The following is a 19,143-nucleotide window of genomic DNA, read 5'->3' on the forward strand; positions in this document are numbered from 1 at the left end:
GATGTAGCTTTTGGACTTAATTTAAAAACTCTACATATGACCCCTAGTGTGCAACATCATAAACCTACTTTTAGCAATTAGCCACATCATGAATGCCCAAACCTGTGCAATGGAAGACTGAGGGTTCAGTATCAGGTTCCGGAAAGTTCTCTTCACGACCCAGTTTAGCTGGTGGAAGAAACCGCAGTTGTAGGTGATGGTGCGGGATTTGGGTTTGGTGCTGTACTCTTTGCCCCTCATGATACGCTCCAGTTCAGCCTTGGTTTCCTGAGCATAGCTGCTTTTCTTGTATTCCTCCACCAGATGCTCTTCAATGCTCTGCCTTGTGCTTCCAGGCTCTTCAAGTTCTATATCTGCATCACAGGATCATGCAGGATTTTAGAAGATATATTTGCTACTAAATGTACACATAATCCAGTCTGACTCACCGAGAGGGTCACATTTACTCAGGAATATCTACACATGAAGTGAGAAATCAAGATTCACAAAACTTCAGATGCCAATTCTTTTCAGGGGAAATTAGCCAAGGCATTCTCCAAAGTTGCTAGAAGTCACCTGATGATGACGTGTTTTTTTTTTTTGTCATGATCATTTAAATATCAAAATGTGTTATATGAAGGAGGAAGATTTTCAAAAGACTTTGAGGACAGAACAGATTACAGTAGAGAATGATCCAAATAGAAATGAAAAGATTATACCAAAAAAGAAGCCTTTGGTCATGGCACAAGAAACTATTAATATATTCATAAAATATTAGAATTTCTATCAAGACTGCAGATAAAAAGAAGCAGTGGTTATTACATTTATTTATAAATATTGCCAGGAAGATGAGTGATTGGTCATTGGGATTTGATGGTGGTCAGTGATTGGTCATTGGGAACGATGTGTTCAGTGCTTGGTCATTGGAAACGATGGTGATCAGTGATTGGTCATTGGGAATGATGGTGATCAGTGATTGGCTGTTGGGAATGATGGTGATAAGTGATTGGTCATTGGGAACGATGGTGATGAGTGATTGGTCATTGGGAATGATAGTGATCAGTGATTGGTCATTGGGAACATTGGCTCAGACAAGTGCAAGTCGTCAGGTTTTACTATAGCTATAGTGTGCTCAAAAGTCACCATATTTGTTGTTAGGCAAAATAACTATGCTAAAGGGATCTAAATGGTCACCACATTTATTTACAAAGTCACTAAGTTGGCAACACTGGATGGAAGATGCAAAATGAAGAATGGTCCTCTCACTATACCTACACATAAACAGCACTGGAATAATGATGTTATATAAACGCTAATCATAAATTTGCACGTTTATGCAAAGCAAATTACTAGATATCACAGATGCCTATGGTTAATCCACGTACAAGCACTGGTCCACCATTACAAACAGTCAGATTATTACAATACACTATCTTATAGTTCCAAAACTCTACATATTTGAAAATAGTGACAGTTACATAAGCCTTAGCTATGGCTAAGCATGAAAAGCCCTTCACAATAATCAATAATCTAATTAAATCAAGCATTTTGGATTAATTCTGTCTTTGATCACTTCCGAAAGATTCCAGAACCTGACATTAAAGCAATGAAGAGTGTGAAACTGAAAATGGTGGTGGTAGGCCACAGGCAAATCTGGCTAAAATTCAAGATGTCATGGGTTTTGTGTATGATTTAAACTCCTGGCTATTGGCGCTGTGCCCTGGAACAAGCTATCCAATAGTGTTGTTTTCTGTAGATGCAAGGTCACACTGGGGAAAAGCATCTGTGAAATGTAAATGAATACCTTCTGCAGTCTGCAGCTTGGCCATAGACACAGCTATGGAGTCTCCATTAATGACATCCAGGAAGAAATCTGCTGGGTTGTTATGGGCTTCACATTTGTAACCTGGAACACAATATCAAAAGCAAACATCATAAATGGGAGGCTCCATATGTACTGTAAGAGTATCATTATTCATTTTATAGACACTCTACAGGTCATTGTAGATAATTTGGGGGCAGAGATTTGGAAGCATGGGTGGGGTTTGTGTGTATGTGTGTGTGTTAACCATGTGTGTGTTAACCATGGTGTGTTAAAAAATGGACTTTTTTTTCCAAATGGACTTTTAAGTGCAATTTTCTCATATTTCAGAACTGTTCATAGTAGAAAATGGCAAAATTTCACCATGTGAATGGCTTTCCCAGACTGCTGTATAGTTATGATATTGTCCCCCTTACTAGTGCTAATCGATTGACCCCTTATTAGTTTATATGCTCCATGTGTTTTGCGGGCATGTGTATTTCTGAGTGTACCAATGTTGGCAAAGTAGTCCAGTGCATGGTGGGCCGGTCCATGGTAGACTTGTTTGCCGCTGACCAGCAGTGTGAGGTTGTCAAAGAGCTGGTAGATGGAGTAGCGTGGCTGGTGGATGGACATGATAATAGTATGTCCATTATTGGCCATTCTGAAAACAGGAAAACATTAAACACTACCCACATAACTAATCAAACAACACTTAATTAGGTGTTAATAATCCAATTTAGCAGCATTATTGTGATTATTTTCCTATAACAGCATGTTTGGCGTTTTTTTTTTGTGCAAATTTAACCATGTTTTTATCCAAAGTAAAATTGATACAGGATACACCTAAGGACATTTTCACTTAGGGGTGTACTCACTTTTGTTGCCAGCTGTTTAAACATTAATGGCTGTGTGTTGAGTTATTTTGAGGGGACAGCAAATTTACACTGTTACACAAGGTGTACACCCACTACTTTACACTGTAGCAAAGTGTCATTTCTTCAGTGTTGTCACATGAAAAGTTATAATCAAATATTTACAAAAATGTGAGGGGTGTACTCACTTTTGTGAGATACTGTATGTGTTTAAAATAGAATTGTCAACACGAATTACAACATAAAAAAAATAGAAGCTACAAAGTATAAAACCTGAATCATTTTCACTATTTACGATTGTGCTAATTGGACTAAAATAATAATAATAAAAAAACATTATTAAGAATCTACACAGAAAAAGCACAACTCTAAATACTTTCATAACTTCAAAATAAATACTGAGAATTTAGCTGCCAACTGTGTAGACAACTGGCCACAAGGTATTATTTACATGACGTTATGTCATTTAGAATAAATTTCCTTCATCCTTACAAGCAACTTGTGGCAATTTGACCAAATGCAGAACCTTTCAAGCTACATTGTTTTGAGATACTGTTGTTAATATAGAAATGATAATGAATTGGAGCGAATGGATTAATATACAATGTGATTTGCCTTGCAGCCTGAACTAAAGTCAGCATTGCAGTTATAGAATCAAAACTGAGAATTGAGTAGCGCTGTGGTATAAAACACTAACAAATCACAGAGAACAGAGAACAGAGAACGTAGGATTACAGTGAACCTAAAGATGTTTATTATTCTACTGTGTTTCTGGCTTGTTTTCTCTTAGCAGCAAGGAGAAGCAGCATGACCACTGACCGTTTAAGCAGCAGTAGAACAGAGTTGGCGGTGCTGGCATCCAGGCCTGTAGTGGGTTCATCCAGGAACAGTACAGAGGGGTCAATGATCATCTCCATGCCAATGCTGGTCCTCTTTCGTTCACCTCCAGAGATGCCGCGATTCAGCTGAGTGCCCACCTGAATGACCAAAAGCGTGATATTGTAAATCACAATGCATGCAGTACAATATATATATATATATATATATATATATATATATATATATATATATATATATATATATATATATATATACACACACACACACAGACACACACACACATATATATATATATATATATACACACACACACACACACACACACACACACACACACACACACACACACACACATATATATATATATATATATACACACACACACACACACACACACACACACACACACACACACACATATATATATATATATATATATATATATATATATATATATATATATATATATATATATATATATTGCACTGATTTATTTATTTATTTATCACCTAAGGAAAGTATGTCAGGATTATCCAGATGTTAGAAGGAATGTTTTAGATACTTTCAGACTAACCTCTACATTTAAAGAGTTTTTTAAAGCTTTACAAGAATGTGCTTGTTTTAGTGTATAGATTAACAACAACAAAAAACAATTAGCCTGATTCATTTCCATGCTATTTGCACAGTTCTGTTGAGTGTGGCTAGATGTAAAGTGCAGGTGTCTGTTTGCATGTGTGCGAGTACCCTTCTGTCTGCCACTTTACTGAGGCCTAAGTCGGAAATGAGACGATTAACTCTGTCCTCCTTTTCTTTCATTTTTATAGCAGATGAAAGACGAAGGGCAGCCGAGAAACACAGATTCTCTCTCACGGTCAGAGTGCCCATCACCACGTCATCCTATCCACACAATCAACAAAGGTCACATACAGTAACAGTAACACTCATCCTCAAAGTACAGCAAAAATATACCTTAGCATGTGAAAATACCTTGGAATATAGTCTAATCTATCTGGAATTTCTCATTATACCACAGAACTCTCAGAAGGTATTGACTAATTTTCCATAAGAGCAACTGTGGCAGTCGTTCTGGCTGTAAGGTTAAAAGGCTGTAAGGCTGTAAATCACAGGTTAAAATTAATGCGCTCATTCTAATAAGTTGCTGTTTCTGTAGTAACATCTTACAAAAGGAGTGTTGTATTTTTGCGGCAACAAGTTTGCAGAGAGACAGAGAGAGGCTGCTGATGGAGCGACTGATTATAACTGATAGAACGTAAGTGATAACAGGAATTAACTTGTTTCATGGACATTCCATAACATTAAACACAAATATAAACTGATTAAAAAAAAAAGTTCAACTTGACGTTCTTTTAAAATGAATACAATATTGCTGCTGTTGTATAAGATGAATAAAATGCTTTGGGATGTGATGTTAATGGAAATATTTGCCATTGTTGATTATTTTATTATTTAACAGATAGGGTTGGGAGGGTCACTGTAAAAATGTATTCTGTTACAGCTAGAAATTACTTCATAAAAAATGTAATTAGTAATTGAATCCAATATGAAAGTAATGTAATCTGAATAATTTTGGATTACTTTGAGGTCACATATTTAAATAAAGTCAAGAGAAAAGCAATATGATCTAAAATACTTTTATTTAGAGCTTATTTTAGAGATTAAAAACATGGGGGGGGGGTGTCTTAGTGTTCAGAACAGTGTTACTATGAATGCAGGCTTTAATACACTGAAAAATACACACGGTTAGTGTCACACACACACACACACACACACACACACACACACACACACACACACACACACACACACATATATATATATAAAATAGTTTTCACTCTGCCCACATATTACATTTTTTCCTACATTCTTTTTACTGTCCATGGAATAAAATAAAATATCAGATGCTGTGAGTGAACCTTCTGCCATCATTTACACATGTGAATGACCATGTGATATGGAGCAATGTGATAACATGAAATTAAAAATGACCTTATATGGCCATAGGCATTGTTTCGACTCAGGACAGCTGGCATTTGCTGAACTGTTTGACGTTGTACACAACAGCGCTTCACCTTCGAGCGTTCACTGAGACTACGCTAATGGCTGAGTGGCAAGAATTTGGGCAATAGTTGCTGTAAGCCTTTTATAATCGACCGATTGGTGTGCGAGAAGGCGGGAATTACAGAGAGGGGTTAAAGCAATGCAAACATGCACACACATGATGCAGTATTAGACCATAAGCACATCATAATGAAACTAAAGCTGAATTACGGACATTTTCTCAAATCTAGAAATCCCGGCCGGACGATTTTTTTTAAGGTCAGAAAAGAGACATGTCCGGGAAAAAGAGGACGTAAGTTCACCCTAACAAAAGCATTACAGAGAACAATTTGTGTTAATTTCTACCAGATTAACTTTGCGCAAAATTCATTTGCTCCGGGAGGTTTCTCACGTGAGCCATGATTGGCAAAAGAGAACCAGAACTATAATCAAGCAGCTGTCTATATTGTGTTATGTCAAAAGATTCATTTCTTTGATTTTAAATGGCATTTTTTTTATCCTGATCGTGTTCCCTTTTTTTTTTTTTTTTTTACAAAATGCACCTGTAATGTGATTACTTTGTTTTTGACATAACTTTCACGCATTACAGTTTGCCACTTTTTTGTATCCTGATTACATAACGCCATTACATGTATTCTGTTACTCCCCAAGCCTGTTAACAGAAGATTATTTTATTCTCTTTTAATGTTTTAGTCTATTTTGATCTTATTTTGGTAAATGGTCTGCACTTATATATCACTTTTTTTAACCTTAGCAGTTCTAAAGCGCACCAATGGTAGCAGAGCTGCCATGCAAGGTGCTAACTTGCCATCGGGAGCAACTTGGGGTTCAGTGTCTTGCCCAAGGACACTACGGCATGTGGACTCATATGGGCCAGGAGTTGAACCACCAACCCTACGATTAGTGAACAACCCGCTCTACTACCTGATCCACAGCTACCTAATTTTTTTAGACCAGGGGTGTCCAAACTGCAAAACTGTTCAGTTTTCATTCCACTCAAGCGGAAGCCACACCTGATTCCACCTGTTTAATCAGAGCTTGGCTTTGAATAGACTCAGGTGTGGCTTCTGCTTGATTAGAATGAAAAACTGCACCCACACCGGGCCTTTCTTTATAAGATTGTATTAGTATTAGACCATTCTCTTGATTTTGTGGATTTATTAACTTTTATCTTGTCTTATTGTGTTGGTTAATGTTATTCGGTCTTATCCCTATGGAATCATTTGTAGAGTTATTAGTTCTACTGTACAGCACTTTGGCAGCCCTTGTAGTGTTTTAAATGTGCTTTATAAATAAAGTTGTCTTGACTTATCTAGATATTTTGACTAAATTCAACTCATTTATTTTTTAGAAAGAAGCTAAACTACCAAATACATTAAGACCGTTTCAACCGCGAAATTTTCTAGGCAAGTAAAAACTGGCTTAATTATCTTAGATTTGTTTTATTGTAACCTCACAATGAGAAATGTTCGATAAATTCAACTCATTTTAAACTACTTCCTCTTTTCTTTTTTCCAGTGAAGCTCATGTGTGTTGTTGTACCTGTGCAACGTAGCCCGAGAGACATTTGAAATTGGATGGCTGTGGAGCTCCATCGATCAGGACTTCACCAGAAAGACCTGAGGGGTCCTTCCTTGCTGCAAGCACATCCAAAAACCTGAAAATGAGATGGCAGAAATGATCACCACATACAGTACATTTCAAATAATACACATTTTTGAACAATATCAGCTCTTGAATAGGATGAAGGGGCTTTATACAGTATACAGTCCAGTACAAAGGTTTGTATAAATTTAAGGAAAAATAAAACAGATAAAATAATGTCATTTATAGTAAATGTCATTTAAAGACAAATGACCAAATAGTGTGTGTCAAGATATGGATTTAAAAAAAAAAAAAAAAAAAAAAAAAAAAAAAAAAAAAAAAAATATATATATATATATATATATATATATATATATATATATATATATATATATATATATATATATATATATATATATGTATTTGTATATATATTTCCGATTCTAAATGTAATATAAATATTTTCTGATAACCTATATGACCAAACATTATAACTGGAATTCAAGTTACATATTACCTTTTCTAAATATAAAAACATGGGGATGCAAATGTTTGTCCTCAATTGCACATAAATAGCTAAAGATTGTGATCTTAGTTGGAATAAATCAAACTTCTAGGGACAATTTTTCCATTTCATTTTCAGCTGAACTTGAAAGAGAGAGTCATATTGGTACTCACGAAGATTTGCCACTTCCACTAGGGCCTAAAATGGCATTTAAACCATGTTTCATAATTCCGCTGTGGAGAAACAAATAACAGTCATTCACTCATTTTAGAGGAATTTGCTGTAGTGCCAGGAACATTTTTATCAGGAACATGTCAAATTTGAAGTTGCATTTTTAGTTTTATGGAGTCAAGTTTGTCCTTGAAGTCACTTTGTATGACAGACTGTATACAGTATGAGAAAACTGCCTTATACACTATATGGTTTAGTTAATTAATTTATTTATAAAGCACATTTAAAAACAACAGAAGTTGAAACTAAAGTGCTGTACAAGTAGTACAAAACATATTTATAAACAAATATTAAATAAAAAATCAAATACCAATGGACAAATGAAAATTCTACACCCTAAGATTGAATTAAAAGATATCGAATAGAAGTGGGTCTGAACATAGCAATAGAGGGGGAAGATCTAATATGAAAAGGGAGACTATTCCAGAGCCTGGGAGAGAGATAGTTTGTATATATTGTAACTGTATTTTTGACAGACGTAGTTAATGATATCTATTGTTGCACATTAGTTTCTATAGATTAATCATATTTTTTTGACAGGTTTTGGTCAAAAAGGTCATCACCAACGTCAATGGACAGACGTAGTTAAAAATACATATCAGTTGTAAACTTTAAATCTGGTTCCGGTGCGCGCACGCGCACACACACACACACACACACACACACACACACACACACACACACACACACACACACCCCTGACCAATCAGAACAAACGAAGTTAAATTTCCTCCATCCGGTAGGTGTCGGTATAAACACCATAAGTTTATAGAAGAAGAAGAAGAAGAAGAAGAAGAAGGACTCACCCACCCTCTAGGTTTAAAATACTCTGTACTTCATGTGTGAGCTTACAACATGGCTGATGCTTGTCCTAATGCCCCCAAAAAAGCTCACTCTTTTTTGGAAATATTAGAAAAAATTTTTAGAGCATGAAAAGATTCAATATTGGGAGCTGTGCTACTGACACACATGAGTTTTTTCACATGATTTAAAAGGAATTTGCATTCCCACAAATATCTCCTGTTTAGGCTAACACTCATCAGTCAGACCTAGGTCAAAAAGGTAATCACCCATCTCGACAGACGAAGTAAAAGATAATTATTGTTGCACGTTCTTAGCTATAGATTAATCATTGATTTTGACAAGCCTTGGTCAAAAAGGTCATCACCAATGTCATTATCTGGACAGATGAAGTTAAAGATACATATCAGTAGTAAACTTTAAATCCGGTTCAGGTTCATACATACATATACGTACATGCAAACATACACATACACACATATACATACACACACACACACACACACACATACGACCCTGTATATAAAAGCGAGCACTCTGTTAGTTGGACAATCGGCAAAGAGTTGAAAGAATTTCCAGACTCTATCCTTCAAAACTTCCAGACACCATGGATTTCTCAGCAGGTAAGAAGATGTATTTTAAACAATTAAAATAGTTAATTATGAATTAAAATAGAATGTTTATGTAATTATCCATATGATACTGATATTGATATAACCCTAAAACTGATCTTTCTGAGTACAACAATCATCATCCTTATCTGGTCATTATGTAATCTGGTACGATATTATATCTAAAATTTATTCTTCAATACACTTATATTACAGTGCAGGACCGAACTGCTCATCTGATTCTAGTGTATAGGTAATTAAAATGTGTCTCTTAGATCTGTGTAGTGAGCTAAAAGGGAATTGTTAAGTTATTAAAAGTATGTTTTATTTGCTTTACTCTTTTTTAGACAACAGCGTTGCGATTATTTCTGATGATGTGATTCCCGAAACAACCGCTCAAGACCTTTTGAATCTGAGCTCCACACATAAGTCATAACATTAAATTATGAATGTTTCATGCTGTAAAGTCTTTCATATGTATACATTTTTTTGTTTGTATCAAATGAATGCATTTCTAGTAGGTAATTAAAATTTGCCTCTTAGATCTGTGTAGCGAGCTAAAAGGGGGACTGTTAAGTTACTAATAGTATATTTTGTTTGCTTTACTGTTTTTAGACAACAGCATTTTGAATATTTCTGATGATGAGATTCCCGAAACAACCGGACAAGACTTTTTCAATCTGAGCTCCACACGTAAGTCATAACATAAAATCATGAATGTTTCATGCTGTAAAGCCTTTCATACATAATTATAACTTTGTTTGTGTCATATTCAGAAGTTGAGGGCATCATGACTATCAATGCTTATGACGGAGATATTTCAGGTGAGTTGACATATTTTACATTCTGTTTACCCCGCACAAAAATAAAAAACCAACCAAAAAAAATGTTCTGTGACTTATAGATACAAGTGATGCAATAGAAGACCAAGAGGAATTAAACTCAGAAGCCGACATACAACACGACCTCGAATCTGCACAGCGTGGCGTGAATTCTTCCAAGCAAAGACTGCTTTATTGGAAAACTTTGGACAGCTTGATAATACATTTCAATCTGGTAGAGGATGGAATTTGTCCCTTTACTGTACACACATTTGAATAGTTGCCTCACAGTGAACATAAAGTTTATTAGAATATTGTATGATAGATATGGCGCAGAAACAACCGAAATGCAGTCTGGATACAGAGACAAAAAAAATGAGAACCGAAAATACTCCATTACCCAATGATTTTTGTTATGATGCAAACCAGAGTTATTCAAATGGTCTGTTACATCGTGATCCGTACACAACCCTGAACCCATGTTTAACTGAAGCAATCAACCAACTGAATGAAAGTTTAATTCCGTCACACCAGGTTGTTAGTGAGAGATCTAATCAGAGTCCAAATTACAACTTATCAAACACTCCGGTGATGCCATACAATATATTTACTGAATTAAATCAATGTCTGCTAGAGTTACAAAATAACCTAAATGAACACGATCGTTCAGTACAATTAAACCCTGATCTAAACGATATAGTCAATCAGTTGAATGAAAATTTAAGATCGCCAGACCAGACCAATACTCAAAATGAAAATCCCCGCTGAAATCCCAGTCAGACTGTATCAAGCACATATCAAACATATTTTTCTAATGAAATCAATGTCTGTTAGAGTTACAAAATAACCTAAATGAACAAAGACAATCTATGCAGATAAATCCTTGTTTAATAGATGCTGTGAATCACCTCAATGAAAATATGGCATTATCTCCCGATCACAATATCTGGCTCAACTCCAGAAATCGCTCAGGAACCTGGACCGTTATCTTCTCATGATATGATATATGAGCTTAATGAAAGTCTTATGTGGATAAATGACAGTCTAGTTAACTTAATCAAAAACCCCGCCAATATTCCACAAAATTCGGAAAACGATAATGAGTACAACTGTCCAATGGAATACATGCAATCGCCCGATATCCAAGATTCTCAAATGGAAAACATGCAATCGCCCGATATCCAAGATTCTCAAATGGAAAACATGCAATCGCCCGATATCCAAAATTCTCAAATGGAAAACATGCAATCGCCCGATATCCAAGATTCTCAAATGGAAAACATGCAATCGCCTAATATCCAAGATTCTCAATTAGAAATCACGCAAACGCCTAATATCCAAGGTTCGCAAGATGGGGATGGGTTGGATCCTAATATTAGAATAATTAATCGTGAAAGATTCAACAACACTGAGATTAGGAGAAGAGTGAATTTTTCTTCGATCGCTAATGTCGACAGCTTTGCAGATTTTTATAATTATGTTTTAGAGATTTTAAACAGTATGATTGAAATTGCTAACAATTTAATTTCTGCTGAGGATGTCGTCACCGTTGAAATCAGAGGTGATACGATCAATGTTTCATCACACGTTCAATTAGACAGTGGTGTCATCGATTTACATTCTTTTCTGACCATGCTCGAAAATGCAATTCAGAGTAAATGCGTAATTTTTACTGATAATACCCTTGAAATAGTCGTCCAAATCGTCCGGCCACCTCGGGGTGGTGGAATTAGGAAAATAGGCCATGTATTCAATTCAGAAACCATACAGAAGAAAATGAAGCATCTATACATTTTTCACAACAGAGACAAAATGTGTTTCGCCTTGTCCATTACCCAACTTTGGAATCGTGAAAAAAATGATTTTGAAACCGAACAAATCGCTAGACAATTGCGGATAAAAGAGTGTCCTTAGAAAGAAAAAGGAAAGATATTAATCAATCTGGAGGATTTCTTCTGCCTTTGCTCAGTGTAGCCATTCCTTTTATAAGCAGCTTAATTGCATCCTGCAACAATTAACATGGAGACCGCAGAGAAAATGTATTTAGTCCCTCAACATCAGCTTGATAAACTAAGAAACATCTCTGCAGAGAAAGAAAGCTTAAGAAAGACTGTCGAAAACAACTTGGACAATGCAATATGAGGTATTTTATTAAGGACTGATCTGAACGATTATGATAAGGCGAAACTCTACATATTTCCAGACTTTATTAATGACAAATGTTATCCACAATCGTCATCAGGATTCAGGTTGAATATGAATAAAGTATAGCCGTTCAGGTACTCTTCTCTGTTTATTGACAAAGCCTGATCTTTCAGCTGCTTTCCTGATCCTAAAATTAAAGAATGGAATTCACGGACCACGTTACCGGACTGAAAAACAGGCTGAAACGGTTTTGCAGGATATTGAGCACCATCTACGTAGAGTGCGATGAACTCTGCATCGTAATGTTTAAAATTAAAAGGGTTTTTATTGTACGACCGGCTGAAGACATCGTTGTCTACCATCCCAAAGTTAATGGTTTTAGGTAACGGGCCGAAGAAAAGGTTCTCTTGTGAACAAATGCGGCTCCCTGCAGCTAGACTGATGGTCTTCAAAGAGACTCTTTTGATCGGGTACTTGTCTGTGGCACTGAGAAGTGCTTGCCCGTGACCGATTTTTACAGACGGTGAGATTGCTACTTTCTTCACAAACAGAGAAGCATTGAATACTTTCAGAATGAAATTTGCATTTCCTTCCTTCATCAAGCAGAATTCAGCTTTGCTGAGAACCATTTTAATCCTCAAATCGATACCGTTCAGTAAAAGTTTATCCTGAAAAAATATATCCGAGTGAATGTGTCCAATCAGGTCAAAGGTGTTGCTTTCAGCACTGAAACTGGCCCTTCTTTTGAGACCTTCGTTTCGGCCGTCTGGGTCTGTGGCTTCCATATGCCCAGCTGTGTCTTTGTAGAATAGCCTGGTGCAAAATTGTGTTTCCAGAATATAGTTTCCAAACTATCTTTTCCATAGTTGACAAGACTTTCAAAGGTAGTGCGGTATGGGTATGTACTGCTGGATTGAAAATTAAGACGATCCCCGAGCATGACATCCACTTGTGAAAAAAGTGGGGCTACGGGATAGTTAACAACCCCAACCTTTGCATCGTTAGCTATATTGGAACTGTCGGGGTTCACGATTTTACAGGCCAGATTTAAAAAATGTTGTTCAAGTCGAGGTAATACTCCCCGTTTCCAGCCATGTAGAACTCCAGGGGCCCGTTGTCTGTAAGAGTGGAAAGTGGAGGTATTTCGACATACGTGTACTTTTTGATACTCGTTTGGGTATAAGGTAATGTGAAAATATCCAATTCTGTCTTGGTACACTCTGAGGATAGACTGTGTAAGAAAGCCATGATGTTAGAAAATGTTCAGCCGCTTTCTCTTGTAAGAGATGGAAGGATGCCTGTTGCCTCTCTGCTCTGTTTTTTTCACACTGGTCTTGAGTTTAACAACCTTACGTCTTTTATTTGGAATCACGTGTCGACACCCTGGGAGCCTTTTAGATTTTTTATGCGCAATCAATGCAAGGCCCGACCCGTCTTGATTTTGTGTCTTGCTCATAATGTTCCTCACTACGTTGCTTACGAAACCTTTAGTCGCTGTTTTTAAATGAGGTTTTGCAATAGCAAATCCCCTTTTGAGGAAAGGGACCGCCATTCTAAAAAGTCCCTTGAACAGACCTCCTAGCCCCGACCCATACATGGTAGGGGCGCCTTGAAACCCCGGAAGGCCATTTCCAGCCTGGTGGACATAATAATCCACGTAGGGCTGCAGATGAACATAGCCCCTGTACATCATTTTACATACGGAACGAATGTTTAGCAGGTCTAAAGTGTAGTTTAGCTATAAATTTCCTGTAACTAAAAGGTATAGGCTTGTTCTGATCCCTTTGGACTTCGATTACTATATCAGTAATGTGGTTCTTGGTGATGTAGGTTGTGATGACTTTGTTGTTTTCACCCATTATATGTACGCATCTCAGTAACGGGGCAAAACTGTCACCAACTCGTTGATACTTGATAACGTCTGTATATACATACATCGTGTAAAAGCCTGCGTGAATATCAGCGGGGTTAGGCGCGTCTGGTTCTCGGGTCGTTATCGGAACACCGGGGTTCATACTTAGCATATATGCTAATTTTCCAATAGTTTTGAACACAGAATGTTTTGGGGACACGATGTGTATTTTATTTTTCATAGGGTTATAGGGTTATCTCTATTCCAAGTTCCAATTTCTTCATGTTTTTGTTGATTTCACTAACCAGCTCTTCAATACTTTTACAAAGTCCTTGAATGATATTACAGTAACTGTTTTGTGTTTTCTTTCCATCCCTCTGGATAATATGACACGGACAGTCTTCCTCTGTTAATGAGTACCAACTCTGGATATATTGAACCTCTGCGAACGAGACTTCCCATATTCTGTTCAAATTGATTGGTTTGGCAAATTTAGTAGTTTAATGCGCGATCTTATTATTAGGGTAAAAATCCAACGACACATTGCTTGGAAGGGTCACAAAGAATCCACACTCTTCCATGGTTTAATGAATATAGATTTCAGCTTTGTTCACGACGATCCTTTTGTTATGTTAACTACGTCTTCGACCGGAACCCAGGATTTAAATTTATCGGGTCACCCCACACATTTCACCAGGCAAACTTTTTTCCAGTTTCGGGTCTTTTCAGACAAGATTTTCTCAATTTTAAATGTCTTGTCCTTCCCGATAATGATCTTTTGTAACTCGGGTTCATACAATGTTCCCTCAATTTTTTCACCATCATAGTCTTGTAATTTATATACCGGGGGATCTCTCTGTATCTGTTCGGAGATTGTAAAATATTCATCCATAAAGTTTTGCTCGTATCCTTTTTCAAACTGTCTTTTTAAAGGGGAAATTCTAACGATATCACCGACTTTAAACTTGAATTTTAGTTTTTTTAAATTTAGGTGAGAACAGCCCGTAGAGGGTTTTAAATACTCTGAAGGAATTGGCTTCGTTGACCTCGGCGGGTTTCATTTTGATGCTGGAATAGTAATTGTGATTGTACGCTTGAATCAAATCCTGGACTATGTTGGTGTATTTTTTCGTGTTAAAAGCGGTAAAATATCTCCACATCTTGGTCTTTAGCGTTCTGTTGAACCTTTCACACACCGATGCTTTTTTCCCTGTACCCATAGAAAAGTGAACAATGTCATGTTTTTTCATTAATGTTTGAAATTTTTTGTTAAAAAACTCCTTCCCTTGGGCAGTTTGTAGTTTTTTGCGGACTCTACCTTCCTTTAGAATGGAATCAAAGGCTTTAGTTACCTCGAGTCTGGTCTTGTTTCGTAAAACACGTACCCAAGCATATTTGGTTAAAATATCTATAAACGTGATCAAAAATTTCACGTTGTCATTACTCTCTGACAGGTTGCTCATATCGAATAAATCAGCTTGCCATTGTTCATCGATGTTCTTTACAAAAACCTTGTTTCTTTTAAACTTTGTAGATACTGGTTTATGTAGACTGTACGCATCCTGCTCTGCTGACCAGTTTTTTATCTCACTATCATTAGCTCTTTTACCTATTATCTATTTTCTCAACAATAACTCTTTGCAAACTCTCAACGCCACCATACGAACAAGGTTCTTATGGCGTATAATATATATTCTTTGTCAGTCGTTCAGTCGTTTCAAGTGTCAAGACAAGAATGATCAAACGCGAGTATAAACACATGATTAGTTTTACATTCAAACGTTTGAGCAATACATGTAAGATAAAACTTGATACACACAAATGTGTTAAGGACACACGTTATTTACGAATGTCTTCAGCATTTTTTTTGTTTGGCTTCAGGCCTTTCTCTCAGTCAGAATAGACGTGTCGTGTTTTGAAGTTTCCCATGTATGCGGCGGGTCAGCGGGTTCCAGAGATGAGTGCAAGGTCCAGTAGTCCACAATGTCTTCGTACACCTGCTCGTTGAAAATGTCTTTGGTTTTCTCCTTGACCTCGTTCAGCATGGTTTCGATGTGAGGCTCGTCTCGCTATTCACACACGATTGCTTCAGCAATACCTTGAATTTTTTCCAGAGATGGAGTCTGTTTGATACCACACAATTTTGGTTATGCCTGTATGCATCGGGGGAAAAGAAGTCCATTCTAACAATGTAGTCAAAATCCTTGCACAATTTTCGCAACTTTTTCCAGTCACTCTCGTTAAAAGTTACGCTCTTAGTACCTTTGATATTAAAACGTGAACGAGGGACTGGAAGGAAGAGTTGACTGGATGATGGCTAAAGATTTGTGACCATCACACCCATATGTGGGTCTTCCCCAAACTGTTGCCACAAAGTTTGAAGCACCCAATTGTGTAGAATGTCTTTGTATGCTGAAGCATTATAATTTCATTTTACTGATCTCTAAGATGCCCAAACTTGTTCCAGCATGACAACACCCCTGTGCACAAAGTGAGCTCCATGAAGACATGGTTTGCCAAGATTGGAGTAGAAGAACTCAAGGGGTCTGCACAGAACCCTGACCTTCAACCCCACAACACCTTTGGCATGAACTAGAATACCAACTGCACATCAGACCTCCTCAACATCCCAACATCAGTACCTGACCTCACTAATGGTCTTGTAGCTGAATGAACACAGATCCCCACAGCTACTCTCCACAATCTAGTGGAAAGCCTTCCCAGAAGAGCGGCAAAGTGGAGACTAAATCTGGACTGGGATGTTTAACAAGCACATATGGGTGTAATGGTGAGGTGTCCACAAACTTTTGGCCGTATAGTGTGGTGTTTATTCCAGCTTTATTAGGTAAACCTACTATGTAAATCACGTTGTAGGTGTACAATTACTGACTGTAGGAAGGTGGGAGGAAATTGAAGAGCCCAGAGTAAACCCATGCTGACATGGAAGAACAATCAATCGATACTCTTCACAGACATTAAACTGAGCTCAGGATTGAACTGTATACAGTTGTGAGGATAAAACTGGAGCTGTACTGCTGTAGTATCTTCTTCCAGATGAAAGATGTTCTCTTAATAGTTAAAGAAATGCCAATCGTATGTCAACTGGAGTCGATCTAATCAGATGTGGGCAGAGTGCAGCATCACACAGAGATCAGATCGGCTGTGACAGGTCATGTGTTTTCCTCTGTACTGTGGCGTAAACACGTTACCTAACCAGGGCAGAACAGCAATGGCTTTTCACCTGCTTGTTTAAGGTGTGGAGTGACCTCACACCTTTGTGTTTACATTATTGTGTGTAGTGTAATGAATGCTCAGTCACACTTTCTATTACATGCATTATTATTATTATTACTACTACTCAGTCTAAATGAGATGAGCATGAGATTAGACTCACTTCAGGTCCACCAAGATGTCCTTAGTGACACTCTTCTTCTTACAGGAGCTACTTTTTATCGTCACACTGTACTGGATGTTGTGGAAGCTCACAGTGGCTCCGTGCTGCCGTGCAACCGGATCTTTGGTGATGACTCTTTGTCTAGACGTCCCATTCATATGGCCCACATCCTCAATCATGTGAATGCGGATATGATTATCTTGACCCTCCATTTCATGAGGCTTTCACTCTGCATAAATATATATATATATAGTTTAAAAAAAGGTAGTGTTAACGGATATGATAATCAAGCATGATAATACATCATAGAGACTTAGTTCCTCAGAGTGCAAAAGTTTGCACACCCTTAGGACAAACTGAAAAAGACTTTAAAGCAATTTACTTTAAGAAGATATTTAGAGTTAGGTTTCATGGAGGTTCATTCATTATTACAGGTAACAAAAAATGGTCAAATGGTGCATGGGGCCTATCCTTGGGGAGTTGGGGCAGAAGGCGAGGGACACCCTGGATGGGGTGCTAACCCATCGCAGGGCACAATCGCACACACAATCAAGAACACTATGGACGATTTGGAAATGCCAACCAGCCTACAATGCATGTCTTTGGACTGGGGGAGGAAACCCATGAAACACGGGGAGAACATACAACCTCCACACACACGGGAGGTGGGATTTTAAGACCCATAATAAGAGGGAAAAAATAAATGATGTTAGAAGTTTGTACCCCCTGATTAACTTCATAATGCCTTCCAACATTTCTTGTATCCTCTGATCATTCAGATCGCCTCAATTACTATTTTTCCTGACTTCCTATTTTTCTGTTAATTCGGCCTTTGGTTTTGAACTGTCGTCACGTCACATTTCTTTCGCAGCTAACAACAAACATTATCAGAACAACAGTTAAGTTGCTTCCACACTTTATTCACAATTTTCCAACCATCAAGGCATCTTTTACATGTAATCCAGTGGGAAGTGGAAATTTCTATGACAAATTGAATTGAAAATATTTCATTGCCAATATTTCAAAGATGCAATATATTTAAAAATAACACCGTCCACCAGTACGTGATGTAGCATCTCTCTTGACCTATTGCATGCTACATTCAGTTTGAATAAGCAACTCAAATTCTACCATGCCGTGCATATTAAGACGATTCAAACAAGACTAATGACACCGTCCAGACACAGAGAGATCATCAAGAGAAAAAGATTATTATTCAAATGTGTGCCACAGTAATTTGTTGGAACGATGGCGTGTTTTATTCCTGAACACAATAGGTGCACGTTGTACTTTTATTGAGTTATCGAGGTTTTCATTAAACTCATTCGATTCAAATGACCAGTCAAACAGGCTGATAACTATAAGAACTAGTAATAAAATATAACACTGAAATCATTCAATCAATCAATTAATTAATTTCACAGAAAAAAGAGAAAACTAAATTATATGTTATACAAATTATATAAATGATAAAATTATTATAAAAATGTGAAAAAAAAGAATACAAGTGCAATAATTCAAATAATATAAACATAAAGGTAAATGTAATGTGCCAGTAAAAGTAAGGAAAATAATAAATAAAATAATAATAAATATGTTCTGTCAAATATTCAATGATAACGTTC

The 19,143-nt window shown here is 36.9% G+C and overlaps 1 protein-coding gene across 1 annotated transcript in view; it reads right to left on the minus strand.

The window, feature by feature from the left end:
- LOC108262954 (broad substrate specificity ATP-binding cassette transporter ABCG2-like) overlaps nucleotides 1-17,718 on the minus strand; it is a 38,825-nt gene extending 21,107 nt beyond the window's left edge. Inside the window, exons 1-8 of the mRNA XM_053679877.1 lie at nucleotides 17,519-17,718; nucleotides 7,837-7,896; nucleotides 7,117-7,231; nucleotides 4,240-4,392; nucleotides 3,475-3,632; nucleotides 2,293-2,444; nucleotides 1,784-1,885; nucleotides 103-353 (exon numbers count right to left, since the gene is read on the minus strand). Coding sequence (XP_053535852.1) covers nucleotides 103-353; nucleotides 1,784-1,885; nucleotides 2,293-2,444; nucleotides 3,475-3,632; nucleotides 4,240-4,392; nucleotides 7,117-7,231; nucleotides 7,837-7,896; nucleotides 17,519-17,697 — 1,170 coding nt within the window. The 5' untranslated portion in view covers nucleotides 17,698-17,718. The remainder of the gene's footprint in view (nucleotides 1-102; nucleotides 354-1,783; nucleotides 1,886-2,292; nucleotides 2,445-3,474; nucleotides 3,633-4,239; nucleotides 4,393-7,116; nucleotides 7,232-7,836; nucleotides 7,897-17,518) is intronic.
- Between the last annotated feature and the right edge of the window lie 1,425 nt (nucleotides 17,719-19,143).

This window comes from Ictalurus punctatus, chromosome 3 (assembly GCF_001660625.3).
Source record: "Ictalurus punctatus breed USDA103 chromosome 3, Coco_2.0, whole genome shotgun sequence".
Classification (NCBI taxonomy): Eukaryota; Metazoa; Chordata; class Actinopteri; order Siluriformes; family Ictaluridae; genus Ictalurus; species Ictalurus punctatus.